At 33.8% G+C, this 13,373-nt stretch overlaps 1 protein-coding gene across 5 annotated transcripts in view; it reads left to right on the plus strand.

The window, feature by feature from the left end:
* Positions 1 to 13,373, plus strand: part of ATRNL1 (attractin like 1) — an 802,849-nt gene that overhangs the window by 356,942 nt on the left and 432,534 nt on the right. For all 5 annotated transcript variants that reach the window (XM_061403577.1, XM_061403579.1, XM_061403580.1 and 2 more), the window contains one exon: positions 7,294 to 7,372. In XM_061403577.1, the coding sequence (XP_061259561.1) occupies positions 7,294 to 7,372 (79 nt within the window). The remainder of the gene's footprint in view (positions 1 to 7,293; positions 7,373 to 13,373) is intronic.

Consider the following 13,373-nt stretch of genomic DNA (forward strand, 5'->3'; position numbering starts at 1 on the left):
CCAATGAGTCAACTCTTCGCATGAGGTGGCCAAAGTACTGGAGTTTCAGCTTTAGCATCATTCCTTCCAAAGAAATCCCAGGGCTGATCTCCTTCAGAATGGACTGGTTGGATCTCCTTGCAGTCCAAGGGACTCTGAAGAGTCTTCTCCAACACCACAGTTCAAAAGCGTCAATTCTTCAGCGCTCAGCCTTCTTCACAGTCCAACTCTTGCTTATCAACCCTCAAGAAAGTTTGTAGCAATTTATGTATGAACATATTGCTTCTCCAGTTTCACCCCCTAAGCTTTGCTGGGTTTTCATCTTTGCAAATATGATGATGGAAACAAGTAATTTTTTTTAATATGCAGATTATTGTATTCTAAGTTGATAATTTACTTTGTGAACATTTTAGTTGGTTAAGACAAAAATATCCTTCAAGTGTTAGGAAGGTGTTTTTAAAAGCTTTAAAATATATTTTCTTCAATAGTAGTAATTAAGAAGTAAATGAGTTTTTATAATGTTATGTTTCTGTATTTCAAAACAATTCCCTAGTTTGTACATTTTTTTCAGAGAAATAAAAGCATCTTTTAAAAAATGTATTTAAGACAAATTTTATGATCACTTAACCTAAATTTCTATAAAATCCTGACAATATTATCTCTTTTTGCATTTGGCTGACTAGATTACCACTAGAGAGTATTTCTCTGTCACTAAAACCGTGCTTTACAATATAACCTTACACGACACTGTGTTACTTTTCTTGAATTCTTTTTAATTTTCCCTAAATGAGAGTACCTAATGACTTCCTTATTTTTTCACATTAAGACTCTTTTCCATAATGACCATTTTATGAAGGTTCAAATCAAATTTTTGAAATATCTCTCCCTGAGTTCCTACGTTTCCTTTTTTTTTTTTTTTAAATCCCTGTAGCTTATACATTTGCTTTTAAGAGTTTCTTTTCTTTTCTGTTTTTCCTGTTTCCATTGGGAGGATTTTTTGAAGGGTGTTTAATAGTTCCCATCTTCTAGACTGTTATACAGCTTAAAAAAAAAAAAAAGACAGCTCAGTTACTTCCTGTACCCCTGCTTCCCTCCGCAGTACCTATACCAAGGAACAATCCAAGCTATTGTAAAATACAATAGAAAACAAGATACGAAAGACAGCAGCAAAACTAATTTTTATCTGACAAACTTGCTGCAATATTAGATTAAAGGATGTTTGATGTTGCCCATTAAGACCTTTGACCTAAGAAATGTATTAGGGAAAAGCTAATTGGAGCAGATAAACCCAGAATCTTGGTCACTTTAGATAATAATAATACAAAGTTCATTTATCGTTCACTTATAAGTTCAGTGTGCAAAAGGGAACAGGTGGAAGGGGCAGAGTGGTACATAGGGCACTGTGCCACCAGTGAAATTAGACTGATGAAAATGTTGTCATTCTTCAGGCTTCCAAGATTTCAGTGGATACTGGCATTTTCTAATAGTCACAAAAAGATGAGTGTAACATTTCAATTATGCTGTCTAAGTTAAGTGTTTTCATTTATTTGTTTGCCTTTTAATAAAGTGAATACCAGCTTCCCTGGTAGCTCAGATGGTAAAGCGTCTGCCTACAATGCGGGACACCCGGATTCTATCCCTGGGTCGGGAAGATCCCCTGGAGGAGGAAGTGGCAACCCACTCCAGTACTCTTGCCTGGAAAATCCCATGGACCGAGGAGCCTGGTAGGGTGCAGTCCATGGGGTTGCAAAGAGTCGGACATGACCGAGCCACTTCACTTTAATAAAGTGAAAGTCCTTAAATAATTGGATTTTATTTTATGTAGATTTTTAAGAAGAACTGTAAGTTCTATTTGCTGTGTAGTTTAGTAAAAATAAAAAAGCTTTATGAATATTTACTTTGCCATAAGGATAATAATGCCAAAAAAGGCATTCAGTTTCAGAAAAAATGATAAGATATTCAAATCAATTAACCAGTTTTATTCAGTTAGTAAAGGTTTAATGATAACTACTATATGCCAGGAATTGAGATATATTTTTATTGAATTTTTAATATTTATTGGAGGTTATTAGAATATTAGAAGAAAATTTGCTTAAGCTATTTATTGATTTTACCAATTTCTCATCAGGATAATCTCTGTTTACATTTTATTACCAATCTAGTATGAATTAACATAGAAAACATGCAGACCCCTAAAGTGTATATCTCCTCTTCTCAAGGAGAAAAAATCATTAAAACTGAAAAATTTTATACTGGCTTTCTGTATTGTTATAAAAGTAACACTCTTTACCTGTGTCATGAAATTTAGATCAGAAAGATTAAGTTCCGAATGGAGAAATTTGATAAGTCTTTACTGTCCTAAACTGAACCTTGATCATGTAACTGTTCTGGAGGGGAGAATATTGTGAATTACTGGTTATCAAATATGAATACTTTTTATTGGTATTTAGCTTGTGTTTAATCATTAAATATGAATGGATTTTGGTGCTTAATACTATTGCCTACTACTGCAGACATTGTGAGAGAAACAGTTGGCAAGATGTGACGTCTGACTGAGTATAAGGGATGATAAAATTGAATGTGTTTTGACATTTTAGCTGGAAAAATAATAGACAAGGCAACATAAAGGGGAGGACTTGCAATTTAAGACTTTGATAACTTTGGCAATTTACATAAACACTTCATGCCCTCAACTTTCTCATCTTTAAAATGAATATAGATCATGTGTGATTGTGGTAATGAAAGAATTAATGCATGTGAAACATGTCATGCAGTGCTTGGTACATATTACTCAGTAGATGTTAGTTCCTTTTATTATGAACGTTATTCTTGAGTTCAGTTTGTATATGGCAGATTTATCTCTTATGTTAAAATTCTTATAGGGTAGGACTTAAATTCAGATAACTAGATCCTTAGATTATATATAAATTATCAATTCTCAGTACTGTATTTCAACAGTTTCATGTTAACCTGGAAATACATGGGAAGTGTAACTGCTGTGCCAGCAATTCACACTAGAACAGGGTTTCAACAGTGTTGGAGGGTTGGGCTGGGGAAAGTCTTTTGATTGGGAGGTGGACTGGCCTCTCTATTGTAGCATATTTATCAGCATGCACTTGTGTCTACCAACTGTTGACAACCAAAAAGGTCTCCAGGCACTGTCAAATGTGCCCTGGAAGGCAAAACTCTCCTGATTGATAACCACTGGGCTAGAGGAATCATGTGAGTGTCTTCAACTATATAAAGAAGTATTAGCATATAGAAGAAAGAAATGACTGATTCAGTGTAACCCAGAGACAGAAGCAGCACTGATTAATTAAAGTTAGAAAGACAGGTTAGTAGAAAATTTCATAGTTTGAGCTATTATCTTAAAAATAAAATGCACTAACAGAAGTCAGCATCTTCTTTGCTACCATGAATATTTAATTAGGCTCTGGGGTTCTGCTGGGAATTTCTTTCCTGGGAGGGAGTCTGAACTAAATAATCTCATGCAGTTCAGTTCAGTTCAGTCACTCAGTCGTGTCCGACTCTTTGAGACCCCATGAATCGCAGCACGCCAGGCCTCCCTGTCCATCACCAACTCCTGGAGTTCACTCAGACTCTCATCCATCGAGTCAGTGATGCCATCCAGCCATCTCATCCTCTGTCGTCCCCTTCTCCTCCTGCCCCCAATCCCTCCTAGCATCACAGTCTTTTCCAATGAGTCAACTCTTCGCATGAGGTGGCCAGAGTACTGGAGTTTCAGCTTTAGCATCATTCCTTCCAAAGAAATCCCAGGGCTGATCTTTAAAATGGACTGGTTGGATTTCCTTGCAGTCCAGGGGACTTTCAAGAGTCTTCTCCAACACCACAGTTCAAAATCATCAATTCTTCGGCACTCAGCTTTCTTCACAGTCCAACTCTCACATCCATACATGACCACTGGAAAAACCACAGCCTTGACTAGACGGATCTTTGTTCGCAAAGTAATGTCTCTGCTTTTGAATATGCTATCTAGGTTGGTCATAACTTTCCTTCCAAGGAGTAAGTGTCTTTTAATTTCATGGCTGCAGTTACCATCTGTAGCGATTTTGGAGCCCAAAAAAATAAAGTCTGTTTTATTTAAAATAAAGACACTGTTTCCACTGTTTACCCATCTATTTCCCATGAAGTGATGGGACCGGATGCCATGATCTTTGTTTTCTGAATGTTGAGCTTTAAGCCAACTTTTTCACTCTCCTCTTTCACTTTCATCAAGAGGCTTTTTAGTTCCTCTTCACTTTCTGCCATAAGGGTGGTGTCATCTGCATATCTGACGTTATTGATGTTTCTCCTGGCAATCTTGATTCTAGCTTGTGCTTCTTCCAGCCCAACATTTCTCATGATGTACTCTGCATATAAGTTAAATAAGCAGGGTGAGAATATACAGCCTTGACATACTCCTTTTCCTATTTGGAACCAGTCTGTTGTTCCATGTCCAATTCTAACTGTTGCTTCCTGACCCGCATATAGGTTTCTCAAGAGGCAGATCAGGTGGTCTGGTATTCCCATCTTTTTCAGAATTTTCCACAGTTTCTTGTGATCCACACAGTCAAAGGCTTTGGCATAGTCAATAAAGCAAAAATAGATATTTTTTGGAACTCTCTTGCTTTTTCAATGATCCAGCAGATGTTGGCAATTTGATCTCGGGTCCTCTGCCTTTTCTAAAACCATAGGTCTCTTCTAATGATAAGATGCTCTCACTTTGGCATGTTTAATGACTTTTATTTGGAAATGATTCCAATTGAGGTCTCTGTTGAAGCCATGAGAGTGACTGACCTCTTCATCTGAGAACAAGAGTAGATAGCAACATGGTTTTGTGAATAAAATTTCAGGGATGTCCATAGTTTAAATCAAGGAATTTGGAACACAGTCTACCTTCGTTGACCCTATAGTGTGTCAAGAAGGATGAAAGGAAGCCAAGAAAATAAAGTGTTCAGAAGGAAAAGAATGTTTGGCTGGTATTCTCAATTGAGAAGTAAAAGTCAGTTGATAGAGAAAAGACTAGTTTATTTAATTTTTAAAAAGTGAGGAAAGTAGTCACTAAAATGTTGCATACTTTGTAAACATTAATTATTGTTATTAACAGTTTAATTAGTATAAAAATTAGATACCAACTTATTAAGATACTGAATAAGACTAGGTTATGAGAAGATTGACATGGCAGTAGCTATGTGGACCACTTGCTCAGTCACCTAGAGAAAGCTTCAGGATTAATAAAATAAGGTTATTGCTTCTTATTTTTTAGGAGATGTGGGACTTAAGCACTTCTGAAAAATTGAATTTAGACGAAGCAAATGGTTTATAAATATTTGGGAGAAAGACAATTATGTAAAAACCAGAAAGGCACCTCAGTGGTTGATCCTGGGGAATATGTAGAACAACTGGTTGTGAGATGGTGTGCAAGCTCAGAGTTCCTAACAGGTGGGGAGGAAAGAGTTTGAGGCTTACCTGGCTCATTTTGAATTTTTGCTCTATCACTTAAACTCACTGTATGACTGTCAGCAACTTACTTTGAACTTCTCTGAGCACTGGATTGTTCTTTTCTAAAATGAGAATAGTATATCCTGTCTGGAAGTGTTCTTAGAACAGTGTGACATACCTAGCATTTATCTGGAATGTGTTCCTACTCAGTGTATCGGTGTTAGAGTTGTCTTTGTCGTTATCATCGAAAGATATTCTAAGATCTGTAAGTGAGGCAAGGGGAAAAAAATATATTTAAGGAGAAAAAATATATTTAAGGATTTGACAAGAGAAGAAAGTGTCAACATTTACACTGCTTATGAGTGAATCAATTGATGACTACAACAATTATCATTAAGAGTGAAGACCGGGTTTTTTTGTAATGACCAATGGCCAGTGAATTTGTAGTGGCCCTATTCCACTCCCTTCTGAGTCACTGGAACAGACTCTGATGCTGGGAGGGATTGGGGGCAGGAGGAGAAGGGAACGACAGAGGATGAGATGGCTGGATGGCATCACCAACTCGATGGACATGAGTCTGAGTGAACTCCGGGGGTTGGTGATGGACAGGGAGGCCTGGCGTGCTGCAATTCATGGGATCACAAAGAGTTGGACACAACCGAGAGACTGAACTGAACTGAACTGGATCTTTTGATGGCATAATCTTTGACCACAGAGCAAAGGAAGAGAAAAGAAGCAGTAATGTATGGCTGGGGTTGATTAATCATATTCACATAAATCTGTTATTTTGAGATTTATCAGTCTCAAACTACTGCTAAAAATGTATATTCTCCATTATCATTGTCTATGGCATGTTGTACTTCATACATACTGACCACATGTATATACATTATAACTGAATTATTTCTTAATTTACACATTGGCACATACAGGGATTCTCAACTTCAGTACAACTGATGTTTTGGGTTGAATGATTCTTTGTCACGGGGGGCAGTCCTGTGCATTTCAGGATACTTAGTAGCATGCCTGGCTGTACTCACTAGAGTATAGTTGTACTTCTCTCCCATTGTGATAATCAGACATGTATTTTGTTGTTCAGTTGGTAAGTCGTGTCCAACTCTTTGCGGTCCCGTGGACTATAGCATGGTTGGTGATGCCATCCAACCATCTCATCCCCTGCTGTCCCCTTATTATCCTGCCCTCAGTCTTTTCCAGAAGCAGGGTCTTTTCCAATGAGTCAGTTCTTCACATCAGGTGGCCAAAAAATTGGAGCTTCAACTTCAGCATCAGTCCTTTCAATGAATATTCAGGACTGATTTCCTTTAGGATTGACTGGTTTGATCTTGCTGTCAGAGTCTTCTCCAAAACTGCAGTTCAAAAGCAATATGTATCTAGACGTTTTTAAATGTCCCCGGTCCGGGGCAGTGGCAGACGGGAAAGGGCTAGATCACCTTCAGTTCAGAACTATAGGGATATTCTCAGATATAAGATAGTTGCTGATAATTTAAAATGAATAAATGTGTGATCTTTAAATTTATAAAATTGCCAGAATTTATGACTTTTTAGCAATTCTAGATAGATTTATTGCTATGTAAAACCAACAGAATTATAAAGTTACATTCCTTCTGACAGAGAAAATCTGAGAGATAGACTATACTGTATCTCAAGGAGTATAAATAATTTTTTCTACCTGTATACTTCGATTTTGCTTGAGAATGTTTTAAAAATTTCTAATTTACTCTTTTTTTCTTGAATATTTACCAAGCAAAGTGATTACTTAAATATATTTTAAAATATTCTACATATTCTTTTATTATTTCATGATATATTACAAGTGTTTAAAGCAAAATTTATTTGTGTTTTATTTTCTAGTTGTTTTTTATCTTTATTATTGGTGGCTGCTGTGGTATGGAAGATCAAGCAAACATGTTGGGCTTCTCGGCGAAGAGAGGTAATAGTAATATTTACTTAATGTTTTGTTTAAAGATTCAGACAAACATATGGATCTCTAGTGCTTAATTGACATGCTCTTTTCAAATAGAGTTTTTCAAATGAATTTCATTTATTAAGATTGAACGAGTCAATCTAGCATTGTTTAAGCTTTAGAGCAAAATTTGCCACGGTCATCTTAAATCCATATCTGTAGAAGCATTGTTTAGTTGAAAGCAGTTTTTTTTTAAATACTGTTAGAATTTATAGTGAATATAAATATTAGTTTTATTGATTAAATAACCTTCAATCACTTTAATTTAGGTAATTATATTATAAAAACATAATTTATTTTTATAACTCTTAGAATTTAAAGGAATATTCTGGGCAATAAATATTAATTTTTTGGTTTGTATCTCATATAATTTTTTGATAATCAAATTTTTTCCATTTCATGGGTAGCTGATAATCCAAGTATGTCTGTATTGCCCCTCAATATGATACATTACTATAGCAGAATTAATCATGTGTATCTGTTATAATCTTAAAATTGATAAAAAATGTAATAGTCTTACAGAACAACAGCTTATGATATAAATATATTATACAAATATAGTTTCTTAACTTTGTATATAATAGTTAATTGAGAAGAGCAAAGAAATATTATAATATGAGGACCCCATGTGTACAGTAGATTTATTGTTCTATGCTTTATATAATGGAAAAGCAAGTTCCTGTTTTTATTAATATTATTTCAGTCTATTACTATTAATATTAGTAGTTTTGGCATTCTCTTTGCTGTTGCATTGCCCAGTATATTTTTATATGTTTAATTTTGTGTAGTGATGTATAGCAAAGATATAATTGCTTACCTACTTATTTTCATATAATAAAAAATTATGTTTAAAAACAATCCAGAATATTCCAAACTATAGAATTAGTAAACAATATGAGTTCTTCTTAATTATTCTGTTTTCAAATATCCAGTGCCTACCTATGTTTGCAAACTTGAAACCACTTCCCTGCATATAAATTACTGATCCTAATTACCTCCACCTTTCTGATTTTCTGCATATGGTCAGTGCAGTGTCAGTGAGAATTTACTTGGTATGATGCTATGATAAAAAGTAATCCAATTTAAAAGGAGTTTTTAGAGTGTAAATATATAAATATTTTGCAAAAAGAGTTCTGTGTAGAAATCAAAAATCTTCTACATATGCTAGGCAATTTGTTAAGGTAAAAGTATAGATTCAGGAAGGCTAAAACAAATGAAAAATAAGTGAAGCCGTTTGAAGACCTTCCATAATAGAAGAGAACAAGTGACATTTTATGCCTCTAATTCATTAAAAAAGAGGTCAGGAGCAATCAGGGAGATTGGGTTCATACTTCATTATGATTAGCAATGTTTAAGTATCTGATTTCTACAGTTTATAAAGTATAACTATATAAATATAGCATTGTGGAAAGATCAGTGTACAACTCTGCCATTAACTAGCTGGGTGAGTGCTCTAATTGAATTTGCTTTCCTCTTGTATTGCACTATATAGCTTAATCTCAGTTAGAGGTTCCTAGAACTGTAGGAATGTTTATATTTAATGACTAAAGTTTATAAGCTATTAAATATTTGAGAAAAATGTTGAGAATTGTTCATTTAATTATGAAACTTTGACACTTTTCAAAATGACAAATTATTCATTAAGCTATGACCTCAGTATAGTAATGTTTACTGCATATTATTGGATGCTCTGGTAAAATGAAACTACTTAAATTTTTAAAATATAAATATATAAAGATTTTTAAACTTAAAAAAATATATATATAAATATATTTAATTTTTGACTGGCAGTCAAAATCTTTCAAAGTATGTGTTGCACATTTGAGAATGAAGGAAAACTAGGAAGGATGAACTTGGTTAAGGACCTCCGGACCTGTTCTGATCTGTGGTTCTAAATGTTATTGTGTCCTCTTGATAATCCGCAATTTAATGTCCTTCTTTCCAAATCTTTTAGGTAATGAGTCTTTTTAGAGTATAATAATATTTGCATTTAATTTGCTACCTCTACGAAAATTTAAAAATCTGTCCTGTTGAAGGGTCATGTCATGTTACAATATCATGTTAAGAAATTTTATGAGGAATTTTATCATTTATAATTTTATTAAGTCTTTTAAGTGTAAAATTACAAATGTCTTAGAAACCACTCATATGCTGATGTCCAAAGTAAAGATGACATTATTTTGATGACTACCGGACATCTACTTAATTAGTAATTTTTGAATTATTAAAAGATTGTCATTTTGGTTTTAGAGACCCAAAGACTTTTAACTAGCCAGTGGTAACAAATATGGTAATCCCATTTATAGACTTTCTGTAAATGAAGGTTAAAATGTATTTTTATCTGTCTTTATTCAGTCATACCTAATAGATTAACACTAACATTCCCCAAAGGAAAAGACCTCAGTATTTTTTCTTTATATGGAGATGTTGCTTTCTCTAAAGCGTTAAGACTTCAGTTATTATAAACCACAAAGGATCCCTGTGAACAGTAGAATGACAATTTATCTGTAACAGTAAATGAAGGTCATTTAAAAGATTCTTCCTTTTTAGTATTTCTATAATTTTGTTACAGAAATTGTGTTATTTGATTGTCTAAATATAAGGACTGTTTTAAAATAAGTAGTATCTTTGAATATTTTAAAAATATATTGTGTTAATTAAACCAGACATACTCCTGTTTTATTTTTAGCTATTTGAAACTTTGGGTCTCATAAACACACACATAGAATTTTGTGTTATAATTTTAATATCAGAAGCCAGTTAGTAATTTTCTGCCTTCAAATAATACCTCTTGAAATTCAGGGGCTCTTAAAAACACAAAAATGAAACTATAAAGGAGTTTAATTTTAATGTTACCTCTTCATATAAGAGCTCAAAACTCATTTCTGTGACAACTCTATTAAAAACATGAACCTTTTGTGTGTATGTGGGGGTGCTATGCTAATGAATGGATACAGTAAGTGAATATTGATCAGTGGAAATACTATTATGTATGAGAAGAATTAGTTCATTTTTATAGCTTATGCTTGTTACATAGGTCTTGAAAACCTTCATTTTCAGTGGCATATTTAATTTTAGATAGTCATTACATTACAAAAACATTTGTTAGGACCAAGTATATGTTAAAAGGAGACTTTTAAAATAGAATTGTTGTGCTCAATAATTTTCATGCTTAAACTGAAATTTGAGATTTTCAGTTCAGTTCAGTTCAGTCACTCAGTCGTGTCCGACTCTTTGTGACCCCATGAATCACAGCACACCAGGCCTCCCTGTCCATCACCAACTCCCGGAGTTCACTGAGACTCACGTCCATCGAGTCAGTGATGCCATCCAGCCATCTCATCCTCTGTCATCCCCTTCTCCTCCTGCCCTCAATCCCTCCCAGCATCAGAGTCTTTTCCAATGAGTCAACTCTTCGCTTGAGGTGGCCAAGGTCCTGGAGTTTCAGCTTTAGCATCATTCCTTCCAAAGGAATCCCAGGGCTGATCTCCTTCAGAATGGACTGGTTGGATCTCCTGGCAGTCCAGGGTATCAAAAGGCATACACTCATTAAAATGTTATGATTACTCCTTGTAATAAAGAAACCTACTTTTATATTTGACTAACATAAGTGAAACTATTGTGCATATCTTAATAGTTAGAAGAAGTTAATTTTTTCAGTTGACACATTTATTCCCATTTATTTTGGGTGGTTTAACTGTATTATGCCTCCATTAAAATCTAACTGAAATATCTATGGAATAATAGATCCCATAAACAAAGGTAAGGTTATGTGTAATCAACTTCATAATTCTACTGGGTTTGTGTATTTGAATGATTGCGTTTCTTATACCAGGAGCTTTTATTTCTTTAATTCTCTTTACTGTTCTTTAAAGGATAAAAATATATTATTATAAATCATTATCACATTATTTGCTTGTCTTTCATAGGATGATAATGCATCTCTAATGCTTGAAAATGAATAAGAACAATATTTGGGATAAGACAGTGTCCACTGAGTAATTGATCTTTTGTTCATGTTGCTCTATTTTCCTACACATTTCACAATCACACAGCATAGATCCTAAATTAGAATTTAACACAATCTACCTGAAATTTGAGTTAGAAATAATAAACTGAAACTCATAAATAGAATCTAGTAGCTCTGAGTAACAAACTAATTATTTTCTCTGTATCTGTTCTAGGTCACAAAAAAATACCCAGAGAAAAATTAATATCATTGTTAAACTTTACTAAAGACATGTCATGAATAAATAATTTATGATAAAATCATCTCTGAGAGGGTAAATTTGCAGTAAATGTGTTCTCATCTAAATATTATTAATGCAATGAATCAATGTTTACAAAGTAAGTTGCTCTACCTCTTTGGAAATACATCCAATTTATTTAGAGAGAGGAGAGTGGACATAGAGTGAAGAAAGTAATGAGAACATATTATTTGGGGGTGGAAAAGTTAAAATTAATTAGTTAGGTACTCTACAAAACTTCTTATAGAATTTCTTGGTACTTTAAGAATTTGCATTTTACTTTTAATAGTCAAAGATTCCAATATCTAGATAAAACTTTCCAGGAAACATGTTCCTTTGTCAAAAAAGCAACAAGTTTTAAAATCGTTGTTAAATAATGAGCTCATGTAATGTCCATCTGTACAGTTAATGGCCTTAGTATTACTTTATATTTACTTAACATTTACTCTAACACTGTGATACAAATAAATCCTTATTTGAGGTAACATAAAGAAAGACCATTGCCTATTAATTATGGTTCTCTTGCCACTAAGAGTATTTGTTTTATACTTATTCAAAGGACTCTTAAATAATTACTTAGATATAGATTTTATTATATATCATCACATGTATTTATTGAACAGAAAGTAGAAGCAAAATAAATTGGTCAAGCTATTACCAAAACTTGTTCACATTCATAGTTCAGTTTTTCATAAATCACTTTTTGACTTAAAAAATGTTTTGTGTATTTCACATAATACTATTGACTAGAATAATCAAGTTTGTGTCTGTACAAGCAATGACAACTATATCAGAACTGCCATCTGGCCAGTATTGGTTGTACAGTTTCATTGATTGTAAGACACATCAGACTTGAGAGATATTAAAATGTGAAAACAATGTCTTAGAGTCAATAGAATATGGTAGGGCCTACTTTATAAGGTTTATGGTACTAAACAAGTTAATATGGGCTGAATACCTCACTGCCTATTACTTACCAGACTGCAACAAAAGTTAGCTATGGTTGTTGAGATGTAAAATAAATAATGACTAGTGTTATATTATGCATTCATATTAATAACAGCAGCTCCTGTATATCTAGGATTATTTTCCTCTTCCATATCCACTTTGACACAGGGGTTATCAATCTAGCAGGTACTTTGGAATCACCTGTAGATCTTAAAAAATATATTTATGTATCCCTGAGTGTCACTCCAGTACTCTACCGCCACCTGATTCATAAATCAAAATTTCTTTGAGTCTCAGCTTGATGTATCTATTTTATGCCCATAATTGATTATAATATGCACCATTAGCACTGAACTTCTCCTCTTAGAGAGATAGAAAAACATTGAAGGGTTTTCTACAGAAGAGGTAAGTGATTTGAGTTAAAAGGATGTGCTTCTAAACTGATAATTCCACTGTTGTGTTGAGACTAAATTATAGACAGACCCTTTAGACACAGGGAGACTAGTAAGTAGGTTATTACCATACCTTGTGAGAGATGATGATAGCTCAGATCAAGAGGTGGCAGTATATATGGCAAGAAGTGATTGGATTATGAGTACTTCTTGAACATAATAACTGGATTAGATGAATGGGGTGGTGTAGAAAGAAATAAACCAAGCATGACTTCAAAGGATTATAAAAACAAGTGTGACTTCAAGGTTTTTGTCTGAGCAACTGTAAAGATAAAGTTGCCATCAACTGAGATGGAGTTGATTGCAAGTAAAATGGGTTTG

Source organism: Bos javanicus, chromosome 26 (assembly GCF_032452875.1).
Source record: "Bos javanicus breed banteng chromosome 26, ARS-OSU_banteng_1.0, whole genome shotgun sequence".
Lineage (NCBI taxonomy): Eukaryota > Metazoa > Chordata > Mammalia > Artiodactyla > Bovidae > Bos > Bos javanicus.